This window comes from Molothrus aeneus, chromosome 5 (genome assembly GCF_037042795.1).
Source record: "Molothrus aeneus isolate 106 chromosome 5, BPBGC_Maene_1.0, whole genome shotgun sequence".
Lineage (NCBI taxonomy): Eukaryota > Metazoa > Chordata > Aves > Passeriformes > Icteridae > Molothrus > Molothrus aeneus.
The window spans coordinates 19,015,773-19,032,785 of record NC_089650.1 but is presented as its reverse complement, the minus strand read 5'-3'; the positions used below and the strand labels follow the sequence as shown (position 1 = coordinate 19,032,785).

General features: G+C 46.9%; 1 protein-coding gene across 1 annotated transcript; it reads left to right on the top strand.

Moving 5' to 3' along the window:
- The first annotated feature begins 1,277 nt into the window (after window positions 1–1,277).
- Window positions 1,278–15,711, top strand: IL2RB (interleukin 2 receptor subunit beta). The gene is made up of 9 exons (XM_066549861.1): window positions 1,278–1,470; window positions 1,793–1,919; window positions 3,367–3,481; window positions 4,645–4,756; window positions 5,292–5,440; window positions 5,870–6,047; window positions 7,846–7,942; window positions 9,767–9,851; window positions 11,193–15,711. The coding sequence occupies exons 1-9, from the start codon at window positions 1,389–1,391 to the stop codon at window positions 12,027–12,029; spliced, it is 1,782 nt and encodes a 593-aa protein (XP_066405958.1). The 5' UTR covers window positions 1,278–1,388; the 3' UTR covers window positions 12,030–15,711.
- Window positions 15,712–17,013: the final 1,302 nt, after the last annotated feature.

The following is a 17,013-nucleotide window of genomic DNA, read 5'->3' as shown; positions in this document are numbered from 1 at the left end:
CTCTCACTGTTTGACATTCAGCACCTGCTGCCGTCCAGCCTCACGACCCCAGGGACTCCCTTCGTCTGGACTGCTCAGTGCCTGGAGCTGGAAGGTAAAGAGGGTAATGCCAGCTCTCTCCCACATGGGGGTGGCTGATCTGAAAGCATCTTAGAAGGAGTTTCAATCTGACAAACTGCACCCTGCCGTTGGGAAGGGCTGAGAACATATTTATCTCTCTGTCTCTCCACAATCCTCTCAAATCATACCCCACATCTCACAACCATGCTGCTTTCTCTCTTTTTCTCTCCTGTCTTCTAATGTGTTGTCATCATGTTTTTCTTCCTCTGAACCTAATCTTTTATCACAACGGGAATTGATATTAAACTCATGCTGGCCCTTTATGAACCCTCTCTTCACACCCCTCTGGCAGTCCCAGCAAGGTCCGGTGGGACTTCCATCTTGTTTTCCTCAGCTCTGCCTGAGCTCCAGGGTTGGTGAGAAGTGAGGGCAGCTCCTTCTCCTCTCCTGTGGGCAAAGGCTGATCTCAAGGTCCAGGTGTCCGGGTGGACGGGGAGAGACAGAGGTTAGCATGAGAAGACTGTAAGGCCAGTCTGTCTAATATGGAACACAACTGTACAGGCATTGTAAGACAAGGAGGGTCCCTGGGTGCCTGGTCCTGGGTGCCAGGATGAGGGCTGCTGCTGAGTTTCCTAATTACAAAGCCCAAATTTTCTGATTCATCTAAAATCATTCACTTCCAAGGCAGAGCAAGGGTCTACTTGGAGGGGATGATGCATAGTTTGTACACTATTATAAAATATTTTTTTATATGGTAAAGCCTTGACTTTCTAAAACGTGGTAAACACTTTCTTCTCCCTGATTCCCCCACCTGTCCCAAACATGCTATTCAAAATGTGCCTCCTAAGCCATGAGCTCTGCACTAACTTCTGTCAGTTGCATCCAGGGACCCTCTTACTCAGCAAGCACCTAGTTATTTCAGCCCTAGGGTTTACCAAAAAAAGAAGCTCTTCAAAGCGCAGGCTGTGCACAGCCGAGGCAGCACTCTCTACCTGAGTCAGCAGGCAGCCTGAGACAGCGCGCACGGACTGCTGCGCGCTCACTCTCGCGTTTGCAGAAGACAAGATTTCTGCAAACAGCCTCTGTGCTGCCCTGTGAACAGCCTCACTGCTGAGCAGAGCACCCAAGGCAGGAGAACAGCGAGGTGCTGAGGGAAAGGTGCAGACTCCAGAGTGGAAGCGATATGAGTTTCTGAACCTAGAAGACTGGCACTGCATCCTAGGACAGTGGAGGCCTCCTGTGAGATGACATCTCAACATCCTCCTAAGTTCCATTGCTGAGCTGTGTTGTGGGGGTGTCTTCTCTCCTTCAGTGTGTCACCAGTACTGATGAAGCCCTCATTGCTGCTTCTGTCTCACCTCTGCCTGTTCAGCCTCATGCCTCCCTCATGGGCATCAGACTCAGCACAAGGTAAGAAGTGATTCCTTTCACCTGTGCCAGCTGGGTGAACAGGGAGGGCAGTCAGCCAGGGCAGTGGGTGCACCATGTATGCTGCTGTGCAATGTTTGTGTTGCAACGTGCAGCCAGAGAGGGTTGCAATATTACAGGTCTCTGATGAGCACATCAGCCTACAAAGATATAGAAATGAGTGGCACTGCCTTTCTTACTTGGATGTCCAGCAGAGGGTTCAGTCAGTAGTTTGGGATGGGGCAGCATTGTCCAGGATGATGATCAATGCCAAGCATCGTTGCTAATTGAGCCACATTGCTGTCTGTCTCTTCTCTGCTGGCAGGTGCCTCCAGCCTCACTTGCTGGTATGACTCACGGGCAGCTCTCTTCTGTGACTGGGACCCGGGCAGGGACCTGGCTGAAGCACCATGCCAGCTGGAGATTTTATCAGAGAAAGGCTTTTGTGACAGGTGGGTGACTGGAGAGACTGAGGGAAAGCAAGGCCACTTTACAAAAATGTAGGCTTCCCCTTCCCAGGCCAGGTGTAGTGGAGTCACTGAGCTGAGGTGTTTTGTCTTGAACTCTGTCTCTGTCTCTCCATGTGGGCTGAGATGCTGGCAGCCACTGCTCAGTGTTTGCCATCTGACAGTCCCAAACTGTCTAGCACAACCCATCTTCCAGTTCCATGGCTCTATCTGAACTTCACTTTTCAAAAAATCCCTTTTCCTTGGCAGACATCCTGGGGACTGAAAGGCATTTTCAATGGAAAATGAGGATGTATAGAGATGGGGCTGGAGAAGGGTGGAATTGAAATTATACAGAGGCCATTTGGCAATTGCCAGGATGAACTGAGATTCAGTTGCACTTTGAGTAAAAATGAATGAAGAAAAATATTGTCCTTCTTTCTCCCCCCTGACTCTTTCATCTCTTCCAGTTCATGCTGTTTTCCTCTCCCACATGCCTCCCAGCAGAGGGGAGGTGTTTGGCCAGTACTGCAATGGGTGCTGGCTGAGTCTCTGTCATCTCCAGACAGGACATCTGCAGCCAAGAGGCTTACCAGCCAAGCCCAGGACTGCCCTGGGTGCCTGCCTCAAGGACAGGCTCAGTGTGATTCTGTCACTGGGTGGGTTACTTGTCACTGACAAGTGAGACACCTCCAGTTTGGTTAGATTGACAAATATATCTTGGGGCTGGTGCATGGCCCTAGAAAGCTAAAACACTGATGTTGCTCCATGGGTGTGAATCAGAGATTGTGGCTGGAATTGGGGCTGGATGTGGAACCATCCCCACTGCCAGTGAATCCCAGGCCTGATTGACCTCAGAGCTGGAAGAGGCACCTCAGTCAGACACTGCCCCAGCTGCAGCCCCAGAGATGTTCTCCACCCTGCCACACCCCATGCCAGAGCTCAGCTGGGGCTCTCTTGTCAGGGTAGAAGAGAGGTTTCGGTGTAGTGCTGCCACTTGAGATGTACTGTTCTGGCTGACTGAGATGTGACCGGGCTCAGAAGGTGCATGTCACTCAGTATCTGAGATCCTACAGGACTGTCAGTGTCTGGAAGGAGACCTGTAAATCCTAGAGGGACTGAAACAGGCATCTGTCTTTCAGGGCCAGGTTGCTGTAGGTGAGTTTGGGCTCTGTATGCCCTCTGATATCAACAGGAAGCAGAGACGATAGGAAGAGGATTTTGTGAAATCTTTGAAACTGGAAATCTGCTGTTATCTTTGCCTTGAAATAACTGGGATGCATTGACTTCCATGTGCCAGCACATAAAATTTGTCTGAGTGCTACAATGGGGAGAGAAAGTAGGATTAAATCTTTCCTGTAACCTGTTCAGCAAATACAGTAGAAGGTAAATTCTTTGAAAGCCCTTTAGTATTACATTGTATTTGACTAACTACAAAGCTATAACTTTCCAGCTCATTGGAGTTCTATCCCTCACCTGAAAAACCCAAGAAGCACTGCAAATTACCCAAGGCAGAGCATATGACAGGACTGAGGAGATGCATCAAAACCTTCAACCAAAACGTTAATGTGAGTAATTCATCTGGGATGTCCTGGCTAATGACAAAGGGGAAAGGATTTACATATGTATTTTGGGTGTATAAACAGTGCAACATCCAGGGGTAGTATAAAAAGGCCAAATCTAATCCCTGAGTCCACATGTGGGATGGGGCTTGGTGTGTGTTGTGCCTCTCGTGGGTTCCCCTGGAGGAGGGATTGGCTTCATTGTGAGCTGTGCTGACACAAGTAGAAGAGCTGCAGAACAGACAGATCATCAGCAGTGTCCTATGTCTCAGTCACCTGTGTTTGGCCCTAATCCCTTCCTCTGAGGAGGGACGGGCATCACCACCAGCTCTGAGGTCACCTCTTGAACTCTTTTTCCTAGCAATTATCAATACCACTTTCCAGATCATTAGCTACTGTGAAGTGTGGTTAGATGTGTTATGCAAGATGCAACAGCAACACATCACTGGAGCTAATGGTGATGCAAATCTTCCAACTATTATTCTTTATTTAAATCAGTCTTATTTTGGATCCATTATGTACTTCCTTCAGCCACATCCAGTGTCACTGCAGTTCCCATGTTTTCAGAAAACACCCACCCAAATTTGAGCTAATATTTTTATTGGTAAAGTCACAGCCAGTTCTAATGACAGACAAGCTTTCATACATTTGCATATTATGTGCAAAGACAAATTGCAGGGTTGGGATATAGCTCCAAAATCTTTTCTTTGTAATCAAGCTAATTTCTCTGTTGCTTATTCAGTACTGTATGATGTATGTGGCCCTTCAGTATCACTGCATTTCAAGTGTCAAGTTTAATATTAATGTGGTTTCAGTTTTACCAAGGAACATAAAATGTTCTGGTAAAAATAAAATTTCTCAATAAATATCATCCATAGAGAGTAACTTTTGTTACTCTGCTTAGTCAGCACACACAGGAATCCCAAGAAACTAGCGTATCACAATATACTGTGCCCTTCTTGCCAATAAACAAACAAAAACAAATCCAACCACATGAAATGTAAATTTTTGGTTCCTCACTCACCACTGAGATTTATGCCTTTCTGCCACATGTAGCTTCCATATTTATTGTCAAGTACGCCTAATAATTTTATGCCTGGGCAATGCTTAGAAATTTGAATGCTTATTCACAAAGTTTCACTGTCACTAATGGTTAATTTTCCCTGCAGAATCAGTGCTTCACCATTTCAGACCGTCTTAACTTGTCTGTCCATTGCCACACTGGAGAGAATAAAACCAAAATACCTGAGCAAATAAAAAACTTCAATCCATTTGCAAATAGTGAGTACTCATCTGCCTTCTGGTCTCTGAAGCTTCCCCATGAGAGGATAGCTAATTTTCCTTCCTCATCCACTCCTATGCAACACCCACAGCTGATTTTAGGCCTTTGTCTATTGTTTATCCCCTGCTACAATGAGCACAATGTTGATTCCTGCCACCGACTCCTCTGTCACACAGTGCCATGCCAGCCACATCCTGTCCTGTCCCATATCTGACTTCAAACACGTAATGATAGTTCAGCTGCCCTCATGAAAAATGTGTGCTGCAGGAAGGATGGAAAGTCTTGCTGCTCTTCCTCTGCCCCCTCTAGCTATGTGCTCCCACCCTTCTTTAAGACAGCTTTGGCATGTTTCAGTCTTTGCTAAAACAATTCAAGTCACTAATCCAGAAGAAAAACATCTGCTAGGGACATTGTTTTGCTGGCTGTGTGATTTTACCCATCTCAAGGAGATGTCCTGCTGCTGAGGGGCTTGGTGTGCAGTCCTGTTATGGACAGAGTATGGGGATGTCAGCCCTGCTTCTTCTCTCTTTCCAGTAAAGCTGAGGCCTCCAGGAGACCTTCAGCTGGTTAACATAACTGAAAACACCTCCAACCTAACATGGAGCCTGAATATTTCCTCTCACTATTTGGATGGGAAGCGGGAGTACCAAGTGCGGTTCCGACACGTGAGTCAGTCCTGGGAGGTGAGTACAGAGGGGGAAGCTGGGATGTGTTACCATGTGAGTCCTGGAGAATCCTGGTCTTGTTTACGTATCCCAAGACCTGCTCCTGGGCCTTCTCTCAGGATGTAAGCAGTTTTGGTGAAGCTGGAGGGAGGATGGCAGCCCCTGCCCTTTTATCTGTGTCACCTGCTGCCAATGTCTGGTGATAACAAAGAGGCAGATGGGGATCCTATTTTACTTAGTGTTGTCACAAAAAAATTCAGACAGTTCCAGGACAGACCTGAAAGGTATGGGAAAAGCAAAGCAAAGAAGAATTTTCCTTCAGGGTGAACAAGGCGTGCATGAGGTGTAAGGACTTGAGACAAGTCTCCTCTGAGGATTTTGGAGAAGATGGGTACGTGAGTTGTAAACCAGGGCGTTGACGATGTTCTAAATTTGCCCTACTCCCAGGAGGCTGCAAACTTGCCCATTGAACAGGACCAGATGTGGGCAAATTTTGAGAGACTCTCACCCAACTCTAAGTATGAAGCATCTGTTCGTGCAAGGCCAAGTGCCAGGAGCACCTACAAAGGCATGTGGAGTGACTGGAGCAAGCCAGTCCTGTGGAGGACACATGCTGACCATAAGGGTAAGTCAGGTAGTCTGACCTCAAGGGGAAAATGGGAACTCAGGGCAAACAAGGTAGAATGACCAAAACAGGGTGAGAAGCTGAAGGAAGATGTGTAGGGAGAGCTATGTTGACCAAAGAGTAATAGAAAGGTTGAAAACTGTTCCTCCTGATCAGTTAGGTGAGATCATCTGAGCATCACAGCTTAAGGGCAAAGACCTCCTGACCCCACCTGGCAAAGCCCCTCTGACTTCCAGAAGCTAGGCAAAATGCACAAGGTATAAATCAGGGACTGCTTCCCCAGAGCAGTAAGGCCAGATGTCTAACCAGCAGAAGCAGTGGCCACGATTGGCATTTTCCCAGATGCTAATGTTACCTGGGAACATTCTCCCAGCTTCCTAAAATGGCCCAGGTCAGTGGAGGTATTGATCAGTGAAATGCAGTGAAACAGCTCTCAGCTCCTGAGCTGAGGAACACCTGAGCTTGGGAAGCAAAGTCTCATGGAAACTGGGAGAGGCTTACTGACTTACAAGCATGATAAGACCCTTTCAAAAAAGGGTCTGAGGTCTGCTGAGGTCTGCATCGGTCACTGTGTGAACTTCCAGCCTTGGAAGATAGAGCCCTTCAGTGAGTCGGTGGCTGTAGCCTCTGTCATTCTTTTTTCCAAAAAATAAGCAGGTAGAGGTTATTCCTTCTCACATTGCCCCCATCCTGCCTCTGCTCAACCCCTCCCTGTTGTTCCTGATCTTGGTATAAACAGAGGAGCTATGTTTAGAAAGGGCACTGTGTTGCTGTGGCGATCAAATTTTGACAGTGTGTGATGTCAGTGAATAGGATACAGCCGCAACCAGTTGTCATAGCAACCAAGACCCAAAGATAACCAGGGTACCAGAGGCAGAGGAGACAAAGTGATCTGAGTAGCATCTCAAGGACAGGGAAAGAAAGAATGTGCTAAAAATGTTCCCTCCATCTTTTATTTTTCTCTGTTCTCTCCCAACTGCTCCAGAGATTCTCTGCATGACCAGGCCAAGGGACTTGAGGGGTGGCAGGAGATGAGGGGCAGGCAGAGGAAACAGGCACAGAATAGCAAGACCAAGCAAAGGTGCACTGGGGAGATATGTGTGAAAGAGACAGATTAAGGAATGTTTGAGACAATGCCAAACAAGCCTGAGGAGTGCTGGCAGCCCTGGCAATGTGGGAGCCCAGTCTCTTTGTTCTAACCCTACAATCCAAGTACTAAAATATGGTGTAAAGTTGTAACCTTCCTAGCATCCTAACGCTTCCCTACACCTCTCCAAAGAAAGAAGCCAGTCCCTTGATCCCTAACCTTCTCTATCCTTATCCTCTTGCCCTCTCAGAGACCTGTGAACCCCATGACTCCCTCTCCCCCACTGACCAGTAATGCTGTTTCAAGCCTCCAACCCCACTTTCGCTGATTTTAGGAGTCCCTGCTTTCCTTGGCAATGAAACAGGTTGGTGGACACCTCAACTAGCAGACTGTGCAACCTCATCTGTGGCCACTCCTACCTGTGGTGCTGTTATGACCAGGGAGTTCAAGCTTTGTTTGTTCAGCAGAAATTATCTGTTAAGCAATGCTTAGACTCTGAAACCCATATCAGCTCAAAGGCATCCTACACAACACATCAGAACTCACATTTATGGACCTATATATTAAAATTCTAGATATTATAATATTATATAAATTATAACAAAGGCCCACTTTGATCATCTTGAACAGCCATGAAAGGGCTGCAGCTTCTACCTACAGAATCCTGGTTAGATTTTAACAGCCGTTTCCTCATTCTTTCTCATCTTGCAGGAACATCCCAGCCAGTCCTGCCAGTTCTGATAGTGAGCACTTTCATCTTTGTGATCATTGGGACCGCCTTCCTCATTAACTTACGGACCCTGAAATGGTAATTGAGAATTAAGTTTATGTCTCTGTTCCTCTCCTGTATCTTGTGGGTATTCTCAAAACTCAGATTATTTTTCACCTGGTGTTGCTCAGGATAGAGATGGCTTTAAGGCAACTAATTTATGGTATATAGCCCAACCTCCTGAGACTGATATTTGCCTGTGGAAAAACAACACCACCCAAGATGATGTGGTTTCACCAGCACTGTTGTATTGTGCCATTCTCCTGTGACCTGGTACCATGCCCTGGCTAAATTTAAAACAGCTGCCTCAGCACATCTGTTGCCCAGGGGTTAGAGTGGTGTTTCCTGGCAGGGATGCATCAAAATTGCCTCTTCAAAAGCAGGTCACCGGGTTGGGAACTCTCCCTGTAGTGAGGACCAAGCAAGCCTGGTTACCACTTCCTTCTCATTTAAACATTCCAGCAAGAGCTCGGGGCAGGATGAGATGACATTGGGCCTGCAGGCAAAACTCCTGAGTGAGGAGCACAATTCTTGTTCTACCTGGTCTGTGCAGTCCTCACACACTGATAAAACCTATATAATGCTTCAAGACCTCTTTGCCGGTGTTTCTACCCAGACACTGCTTTTATTAAGGACTGAAAGTGTCTCACAAGGTTACTCAACTCAATAATAGGAACAGTGACCTCTCAGCTTGGCACAAGATTAGAAACAGTCACAGGTTTTCTCATCTCAGGTCAGGGGTAAAGAAGCTGATATTCATGCTGATATTCATGGCAGGGAGCAGGGACAAACATTCTCAGGGATGAGGTTGCAGAGGCTGGATGGTTTCTCTGTAAGGAAAGACAGAGAACCATGCTGAAGGACTATTGATACTGAGAAAGTCACTGGTCACTATTTTACCCTGAGTCACTACAAAAAGTTGAGGAAGTGCTAGATGTACAGCACAGAGGGAGTTAAAAAGGCCTCCTTTCTCCACAAAGTATAATCAACCCAGGGGAATTGAGTGCAGAATAATGCTGAAGTAAGATGCAAGGAAGAATTAGACATGCATGAATAAAAATAGCATCTGCCGTGATGTAAGGTAGTTTATATGCAAGAGCTAGCAAACTCTGATACTTCAGAGAGTACACTGATTGCCTCCAGAGGTCAGGAGGGTTTTTCCTTACAACATCCTACAGCAAAGCTTCAGCAAAGGGATGACAAGATGATCCAACCACTCTGAGAAGCTGAGGAGCAGCTTAGATCACTCCAGGCTGCCTCAGGATGACAACACACTGGTTCCAAGGAAGGAGAGGCCTCTGGACAATGCAAGGCATACTCACTCAGATGGCTTGCACAGCCAGTGTGCCCCAGCTATGCCATGCAGCATGCTGCTAGGAGGAAAGAGAGCTGTGGCAGAGCTTTCCCAGTGATGGCCCTGCTCAGGCCACATGATCCTGAGCCATTATGGTGATAGAAAACAGAGAACAAACAGCACACAGCAGCGGGAACTTGGAAACAAGGGAGGCCTGCTCAGCTTGTCATCAGGACAGGGGCTGAAGGGGGCAGGTAGAGAGGCTAAGGTGACCAGGCAGGGCAGGGAAGAAAGCAGAAAAACCAGGGGTTGTCTTTCCCCAGGGAAAAGGCTGGGGGAAATGTATTTTCCAGTGCCAGGTTTATCTGTCTCACCTCTATACATCTCGTGGCTCAGTAGTGCCTCTCAGACCATTCAAGAGGAAGGACAGACCCCAGGCTCGACTTTACCTCTTCCCCCATGCCAGGGCAGTACCTGTGAATTGCAGGGCACTCTTTCACCCCCACCACAGTGACAGTGATTGGGATCAGGCCCTGCTTCATTTGTCCTTCTCATTGTCTCTCCTCAAGGTTTAAGAAAATCCTGAAGATTCACATCCCAGACCCTGAGAAGTTTTTTCCCCCACTTGTTTCGGTTCATGGAGGTGACATTCAGGTATGGGCTGGGGATGGAACCAGAGTGGGGAGAAATGAGGGAAAGGAGCACCCAGCTGCACATGCCCAGGACAGATAGACTACCCATGCACACACGATATATGCACCAGTAGCACCAGCTGCTGGGTTCTCTGCTCAAGTTCTATTTTCTGACCTTCTAAAACCTGACATGCAGCCAAGACATCTCTAATTACAAGAACAAAGAAATGGCAAACCACACAAAGCACAGCATCCTGCTCCCATAATCAGCAGCCTGAGAGACAGCAAGGGACCTGCAGGAGGGGGCTTGGCCTCTCAAGATCCCCCTCCCTCCCAGTTCAGCGCCTCCCTACTTGCCCTAGGCTGCCCAGCTCTTCCCCAGATTTCCTGCTGTGAGCTTCTCCTCTGCTCCTGTTGTGAATTGCCATCACACTGGATAGCACTTAGCTATTCCTTGCATTCTTGTCAGCTTCCCTTCTTTTCCCACTCCACTATTTCCCTCCCCTAGGCTCTCTGTGAGTATGGGCAGCTGCAAGGAGACAATTACCACTCTGTGCAGCATTAAAGGGAGCATCAGATGCAAGACGTGGGAGGTGATCCCAAGGGGCATCTTGCTTTAAGAAGGATGGAAACAAACTGCAGAGGGTTCAGAAAGAGCAAAGCTTTGGAAAAGCCAAGGTATAAAAATACTTAGAAAGCTTAAACTACAGGGAATGAGTACAGAGTAGGGGGATGGGGTTGTGCACTCAAGACACTTTATCAGCGCAGAAAGAACTTGAAAAATTTGCTTTACAAGCCATAAAGGCAATGGATTTGGGTGTTATTGAAACCAGTTTATTTTTAAGGATAATGATGCACTGGAAGATGCTGCTCATGATGACTATGAAAATTAGGCAGAAGGGGTCTGGAAGAGCACTTTAGACAAGAAATCTGCATACGGCCATGTGGATATGTCAGAAGCTGTTCAGCACCTAGGAATAGATTACATGAGATACACCTCAATATTGTTTTTCATGTTTCACTTCATCTTATGGTCTTGTTAGGGTTTTTCCTACCTTTTTTATTCCCTTTGTTTCATTTTAATTCTCCATCTTAAATTCGCTGCTTCAGAAATCTCAAAACATAGGCTGACAAGATCCACTCTTAATTTTAATGTGACAGAATGACATACTCTGAAAATCCTGCAGATGAGACATCATGAATGGGAATTTCCCTCCCCACCGTCTCTGGTAACCCTTGCTTGGACACAAAAGAGGTCACTTGATTGCTGTGGCCAGTCAGTAGATGAAACCTTTGGTTCCTCTCTGAGTGCTATACTTTGATAGTCACTGTCTCTCTCTCTCTTGTGTTTCTTCCCCACCAGAAATGGCTCTCCTCCCCATTCTCCACATCTTCCTACTGCGTGAACAGCACAATTCCAGAGATCTCCATGCTCGAGGTGATGCAGAAGAATGACCAGGAATCCCGGTTTCTACTTTCCAAGGGAGCCCTGACTCTTGATCCTCCCATAGAAACCAGTGTGCACTCTGGATCCAGCTGCTTCACCAACCAAGGCTACTTCTTCTTCCACGTTTCCAACTCCTTTGAGATCGAGCCCTGTCAGGTCTACTTCACCTACGAGCCTTTCAGCCAGGAGGGCAGTAGCAGCAAGGATGGTGACTGTTACCAGGCTCTCCCCTCTCCAGACCTCTGCACACTGGCAGAGGACATGAATGTGCTGCCCAACAACTTCTTTCACTGTATTGAGGCAAGCCAGGGCTCCCAAAAGAGCAACTTCATGGAAGAGACAGCAGGTGAAGCCCAGCAGGCCATGGCTGTTCCTGGGGCTCTCCAGTCGAGGGAAGGCACTTCACCAACACCGCTTCTGGAGCAGGATGAGAAGGTGATGGACAAAGCAGCTTCACAGCCGGCTGGGGCCGTGTGCCAGCTGGACATTGACATTCTTGACCCACTGGACCTGCAGGACAGCGACACTGTCAGTATAACCGAAGGCAGCGGGAAGGGGGGCCCTCCAGCTGACCCCTGCCCACCAGCAGCAAATGCTGCCTCTTCCTCCTCCCAGCCTCCACAGCCTCCACCTCTAATGCAAAGACAGGATGAGGAGCCATGCAAAACAGCCTTCTCCAGCCAGATCCCAAACACCGGTGCCTACCTTTCTCTGAGGGACCTCCAAAGCCAGTACAGCCATTGCTCTGTCTAGGATCTGCCTGGAGGAGACCCACAGGTGGAAAAGGCCACCTAAGCAGGGAAGACTAGATGGACAGTTTCTCTCCTCAGGACATGAATGTAACTTCAGCATCAATCCCATTGGGACTGCTCACTAATGAGGCTGGAGAAACCCAGCCAACAAGGACTTACCTTCACAAGCAAATCTGTTCTGTTACTACTGGCTCCGATGGCATAGAAACTCCTCACATTTCTCAAGTGACATTCCAAACCTCACTAATTCATTTTTCCCTTCCCAGCTCCTGGTAGGAGACTGTGCCAGCACTTCCATGCTCTGCATTTTGGTGTAAAATAGCACTCAGCTTTGAGGCTGAGCTGGCATATCATCAGTTTGCCTCATAGTGGCCTAAAAACCTCTAATGGGACAGAGAAATGCCTGAAGATGTGGATGTTAGATTTTAGACAAGGGCCAATAGCACTGCCCAACAGTGCTGGAGTTGATGATGAAATGGATGAAGACATCTCCTACTGACTGACCAAGGGTGTGATTTTTTTTTCAATGATGTTCTCACTTAAAGTTTTAATCAGAGATTACATTCTAAGCTACTTGGTCCAGCTTTACACGTTAGAGTCCAGACCCTGGAGTCTCTAAGACCGGCTCAGAGCCACAACAGCATCAGCTGTCTAAGCAGTGCAGTGTAAAAAAGAAATCCCCATTATTGAGTTAAAAATACTGGGGAAATCCCCTCCCTCTCTTTCTTTCCTCCACCTCTGATGGTGGCAGTAAAAAGAACTCACACAGTTTCCCATCCTTGCTACAATATTTTTCATGAAATCGAAAGCCTTTCTGCCCTGCTGGCAAACTACAGTTATTTGACTATGATAAGCTGATTGCAGAATAGTTCATCCCACATCCTGTATAAGTGGAAAACATCACAGCAGTGCTGCCCATTCCTTCCACTGCTGAAGGGAAACCATTGCCTAATTAGCAGCAAAGATGTGGTGAATGAGCCCAGAAAACTAACCCACAAATCAGCACCTTTACTGAAAAGAAAACCTCAATCCATTTGCAAAGAATGGGGATAGCACAGACTTCATTTTTCTTCTTCCTCTACATGCCCTGATCTGGCTTAGAAAAAGCCACAGAAGAAAAGTGGTAAGGCAAAGGAAGATCCCTGCATTCATCATTTGTACCATCTGTGCATTTTCTTGCCATATTTTTGGACTTTTCAGCAGTGGGAAAATACCAGCCATGTGCTAAGAGTTCTTATCTCTTCAAAACTCTTCTACGAGAATTTATACCAAAAAGTTCAAGGATATTGAACTTGTTAATGCTTCTGTCACAGCTGTGAGTGTCAGCTAGAGCTAATTCTTTCCTATCTCTGTCTGGCCAAGCATTGAGATTCCTGCTCCTACACTGTTACCTGGCACTGAAGTATGCATCCTGAATGTCATTATGAGTCCCAAGTGCAGGGTCACCCACTGGCTTGGATTTCAGCTGAAAAGGGCTGTTCAGAGGAGTTGAGTCTACTTGCTATTGGGAGGTCTTTGGGAACTATTCCTCTCCTCTCATCAGTTCCTTCACCATCTGCCTCAAGACACAGACTGCTCCATTGTGTCCAGGAGAAAACAGGAGACACATTTCCCAGATAGGGAAGTACAAGGCTTTCTCAGCTATTTCCTGTACCTTGAGAATCTTCCCAGATGGACTTTGAAAACCCTCCCAGAGACACTGACTCCCTTGCCTCTGATGGGCAGTTTGCTATCTTACATGGGCCAAGGATCCAAGCTGCACTGTCCCCATGTAGACTTTCTTAAGCTTTTCTATTTTCCTCCTATTTTCCTGAAGATTGGAAAAAACCTTCAAGATTATCTAGTCCAAATTTTGACTGAATACTACCATGCCCACTAAACTGTCTTGCAAAGGGCCACATCTACTTGTTTTCCAAACACTTTCCTGGAGAGCCTATTCCAATGTTTAACCACTCTTTCAGTGAAGAAATTTTTCCTGATATCCAACTTGAACTTCCCTGGTGCAATTTGAAGTATTTTCCTCTTGATCTATCACTTGTTATCTGGAAGAAGAGACTGACCTCTACCTTGCCACAACTTCCTCTCAGAGAGTTGTAGAGAGCAATAAGGTTACCCTTGAGCCTTCTTTTCTCCAGGCTAAACAACCCCAGCAATCCCTCAGCGTGTGCTCCAGACCCTTCACCATCTCTATTGCCCTTCTCTGGACATGCTCCAGCACCTCAATGTCCTTCCTGTATTGAGCATCCCAAAACTGAATACAGGATTTGAGGTGTGGCCTCTGTACAGGGGGATGATCCCTTTCCTGGCCCTGCTGGCCACACTATTCCTGGTACAAGCCAGGATGTCATCAGCCTTCTTGGTCCCCTGGGCACACCTGGCTCATGTTCAACCAGCACCCCCAGGTCCTTTCCCACTGGGCAGATTTTCAGCCACTCTTCCCCCAGTCTGCAGCAGTGCATGGTGCTGTTGTGACGCTGTTGCTAACAGGACCTGGCACCTTGTTGAACCTCATACCATTGGCTTTGTCTCATCACTCCAGCCCATCCAGACCCCTCTGCACAGCCTTCCTACCCTGCAGCAGACCAACACTTCTGCCCAGCTTGGTGTCATCTGCAAACTGACTAAAGGGGAGCCCTTGATCATCTAGATTTTCAACAGATATTAAACACATCTGGCCCCTATACTAAGCCTTGTGGAACACCACTGGTGACTGGCTGCCAATTGGATTTAACTCCAATCACCACAACTCTTTGGGTTGGGCCATCCAGCCAGTGTTTTACCTAGCAAAGAGTACACACATCATGCCATGGGCTGCCAGTTTCTCCAGGACAATGCTGTGGTAAGATAGTGTAAAAGGTTTTACTAAAGATTAGGTAGAGACCATCCACAGCCTTTCCTTCTTCCACTGAGTGAAGTTCACCCTGTCATAGAAGAAAAGGCTGGTCAAGCTGAACAAGACTTTCCCAAACCCATGCTGGCTGGGCTTGATCCTTTTGTTGTTCTGCACCTGCCATGTGATGGCACTCAAGGTGACCTGTGCCATGATCTTCTGTGGCACTGAGGTCAGGTTGATGGGCCTGTAGTTCTCAGATCCTCCTTCCAGCCCTTTTTGTAGATGGGTGTCACACTGGCTAACCTCCAGTCACCTGGAACCTCTCTGGCCAGCCAGGACTGCTGATAAATGATGGAAAGTGGCTTAGTGAGCCCTTCTGCCAGTTTTCTCAGTGCCCTTGGGTGGACGCCATCCAGCCCAAAAAATTTGGGGGTGTCTAAGTGGCACAGCTTGCCACTAACTACTTCCTCCTGGATTATAGGGGGTTTATTCTGCTCCCTGTCTTTGTCTTCTAGATCAGGGGGGTGGGTACCCTGGGGACATCTGGTCTTTCTGTTAGAAACTGAGGTAAAGAAGGCATTAAGTAGCTCAACCTCTTCCTTAATGACAATATTCCCCTGCCAAGTCAAATAAAGGATGGAGCTTCTCCTTGACCCTCTTTTTGTTATTAATGTATTTGTTATTTTTGATAACAGTAGCTAGATCGAGTTCTAGCTGGACTTTCTCCTTTCTAATTTTCTCTCTGCAGGACCAAACTGTATATCTGTACTCTTACTGAGTACATCTTGCTGCTAAGATGAGTACAAAAAACCAGATTAGCTTCTTTGTAAATAAAATATTAAGTAATCTACAGTGTTTTTCTGTCCTTTGAGTGAGGGGAAATGATTAACAACTTTTCTAAACAGGGAACTAGGTAAAGTTTTGCTTGGACTAATATACCTTTAGCTCTCCTTCCTACTCCCTGCCCCAAGGGACTCAGACACCTAAAAAAGAGAGCAGAGTTAGAGGTGATCCTGTGGCAAGCTCCTGAGGACTGTCCTGCTGGCTCAGTATTTTCACACACACACACACACACACACACACACACACACACACACACACACACACACACACCTCGCTTTTTGTGAAAATGTTGACAGCTTTGGAGCTGGCAAGCTGTTAGCGCAGCTTTCACAACCATGCTGGGTGTGATGTGTGACACACCGCGGCAGGAAGTGCTCAGCGTCAGATCTGGCGATAACCGGACCTTTCTTCCAGGAAGACGAGATCATGTGGTTCTGTGTGTGAGTAACGCGGGCTGTGAGTGCCAGAGTCATTACACCCTCAGTGATTTGGGGACCTTTTGGGTTCCCAAGAGCCCTTTGGAAATGTCACACGGGGAGCAGTCACACGCTGTGTTCTCCTCTCCGAGCCCATGAGAGTGTGGCGTGTGGTTCGCAAAGCCACAGAAACACACCACAGCCGTGTTTGCCAGTACCAGAGGCAAACCAAAGATGAACAACAGCACTGGGTGGAAAATATTGGTGTGGAAAATATCAAGCTAACAGCCACAGGCACGAGTCCTCTCTTTATCTTAAGCCCAGAGACAGCAAAGATAGCTGTCACATCCCTCATCTCCTTTCCAAGATACCTTGTTCATAAATAGATACCACTCTCAGCCTCCTCCCACATCTCTTTTTTTTTTTTTTTTTTCTGTGAAGAAACAGAAAGCAAGGGGTACTTGCAGTAAAAAAATTCCTCTGAAGTCAGATCTGATCAAGGGTTTGGGTCCTTGGTTGATTCAAAAGCCTGTGGTGATAGATGTGGTATGCTTGCTTAGATAGATCAGATTGAGATTCTACATTTTTTGTTCTGCTGAAAACACCAGAAAATTTAGATTCTTCTTTCCAGGAAAATTTAATTCAAAAAAGTAAGGTTTTTGGCATTGAGAAATATCCTCAGATGGGTTCTGACCCACTGCGGCAAGCCCCTCATAGTGTAAACTTAGAAAAGCTATATATGTATACATTTGTGCCTAAAGATGCTGCTTGTCCTTCATTATCTGTGGAAATTCTGGTTCAAAGTAACTTTTAAAAGTGAAACAACGTCTCAAATCTCTTGATTCTGAAAGCATTCCCAGTCAAACACTACAGCTTTCTACCTACATTGAGTG

Coding starts and splice junctions, on each gene's coding strand:
- IL2RB (XM_066549861.1), top strand. CDS start 1,389: ATGAAGCCCTCATTGCTGCTTCTGTCTCACCTCTGCCTGTTCAGCCTC. Junction 4,757..5,291: donor CTTCAATCCATTTGCAAATA/GTGAGTACTCAT, acceptor CTCTCTTTCCAG/TAAAGCTGAGGCCTCCAGGA. Junction 7,943..9,766: donor AACTTACGGACCCTGAAATG/GTAATTGAGAAT, acceptor TCTCTCCTCAAG/GTTTAAGAAAATCCTGAAGA.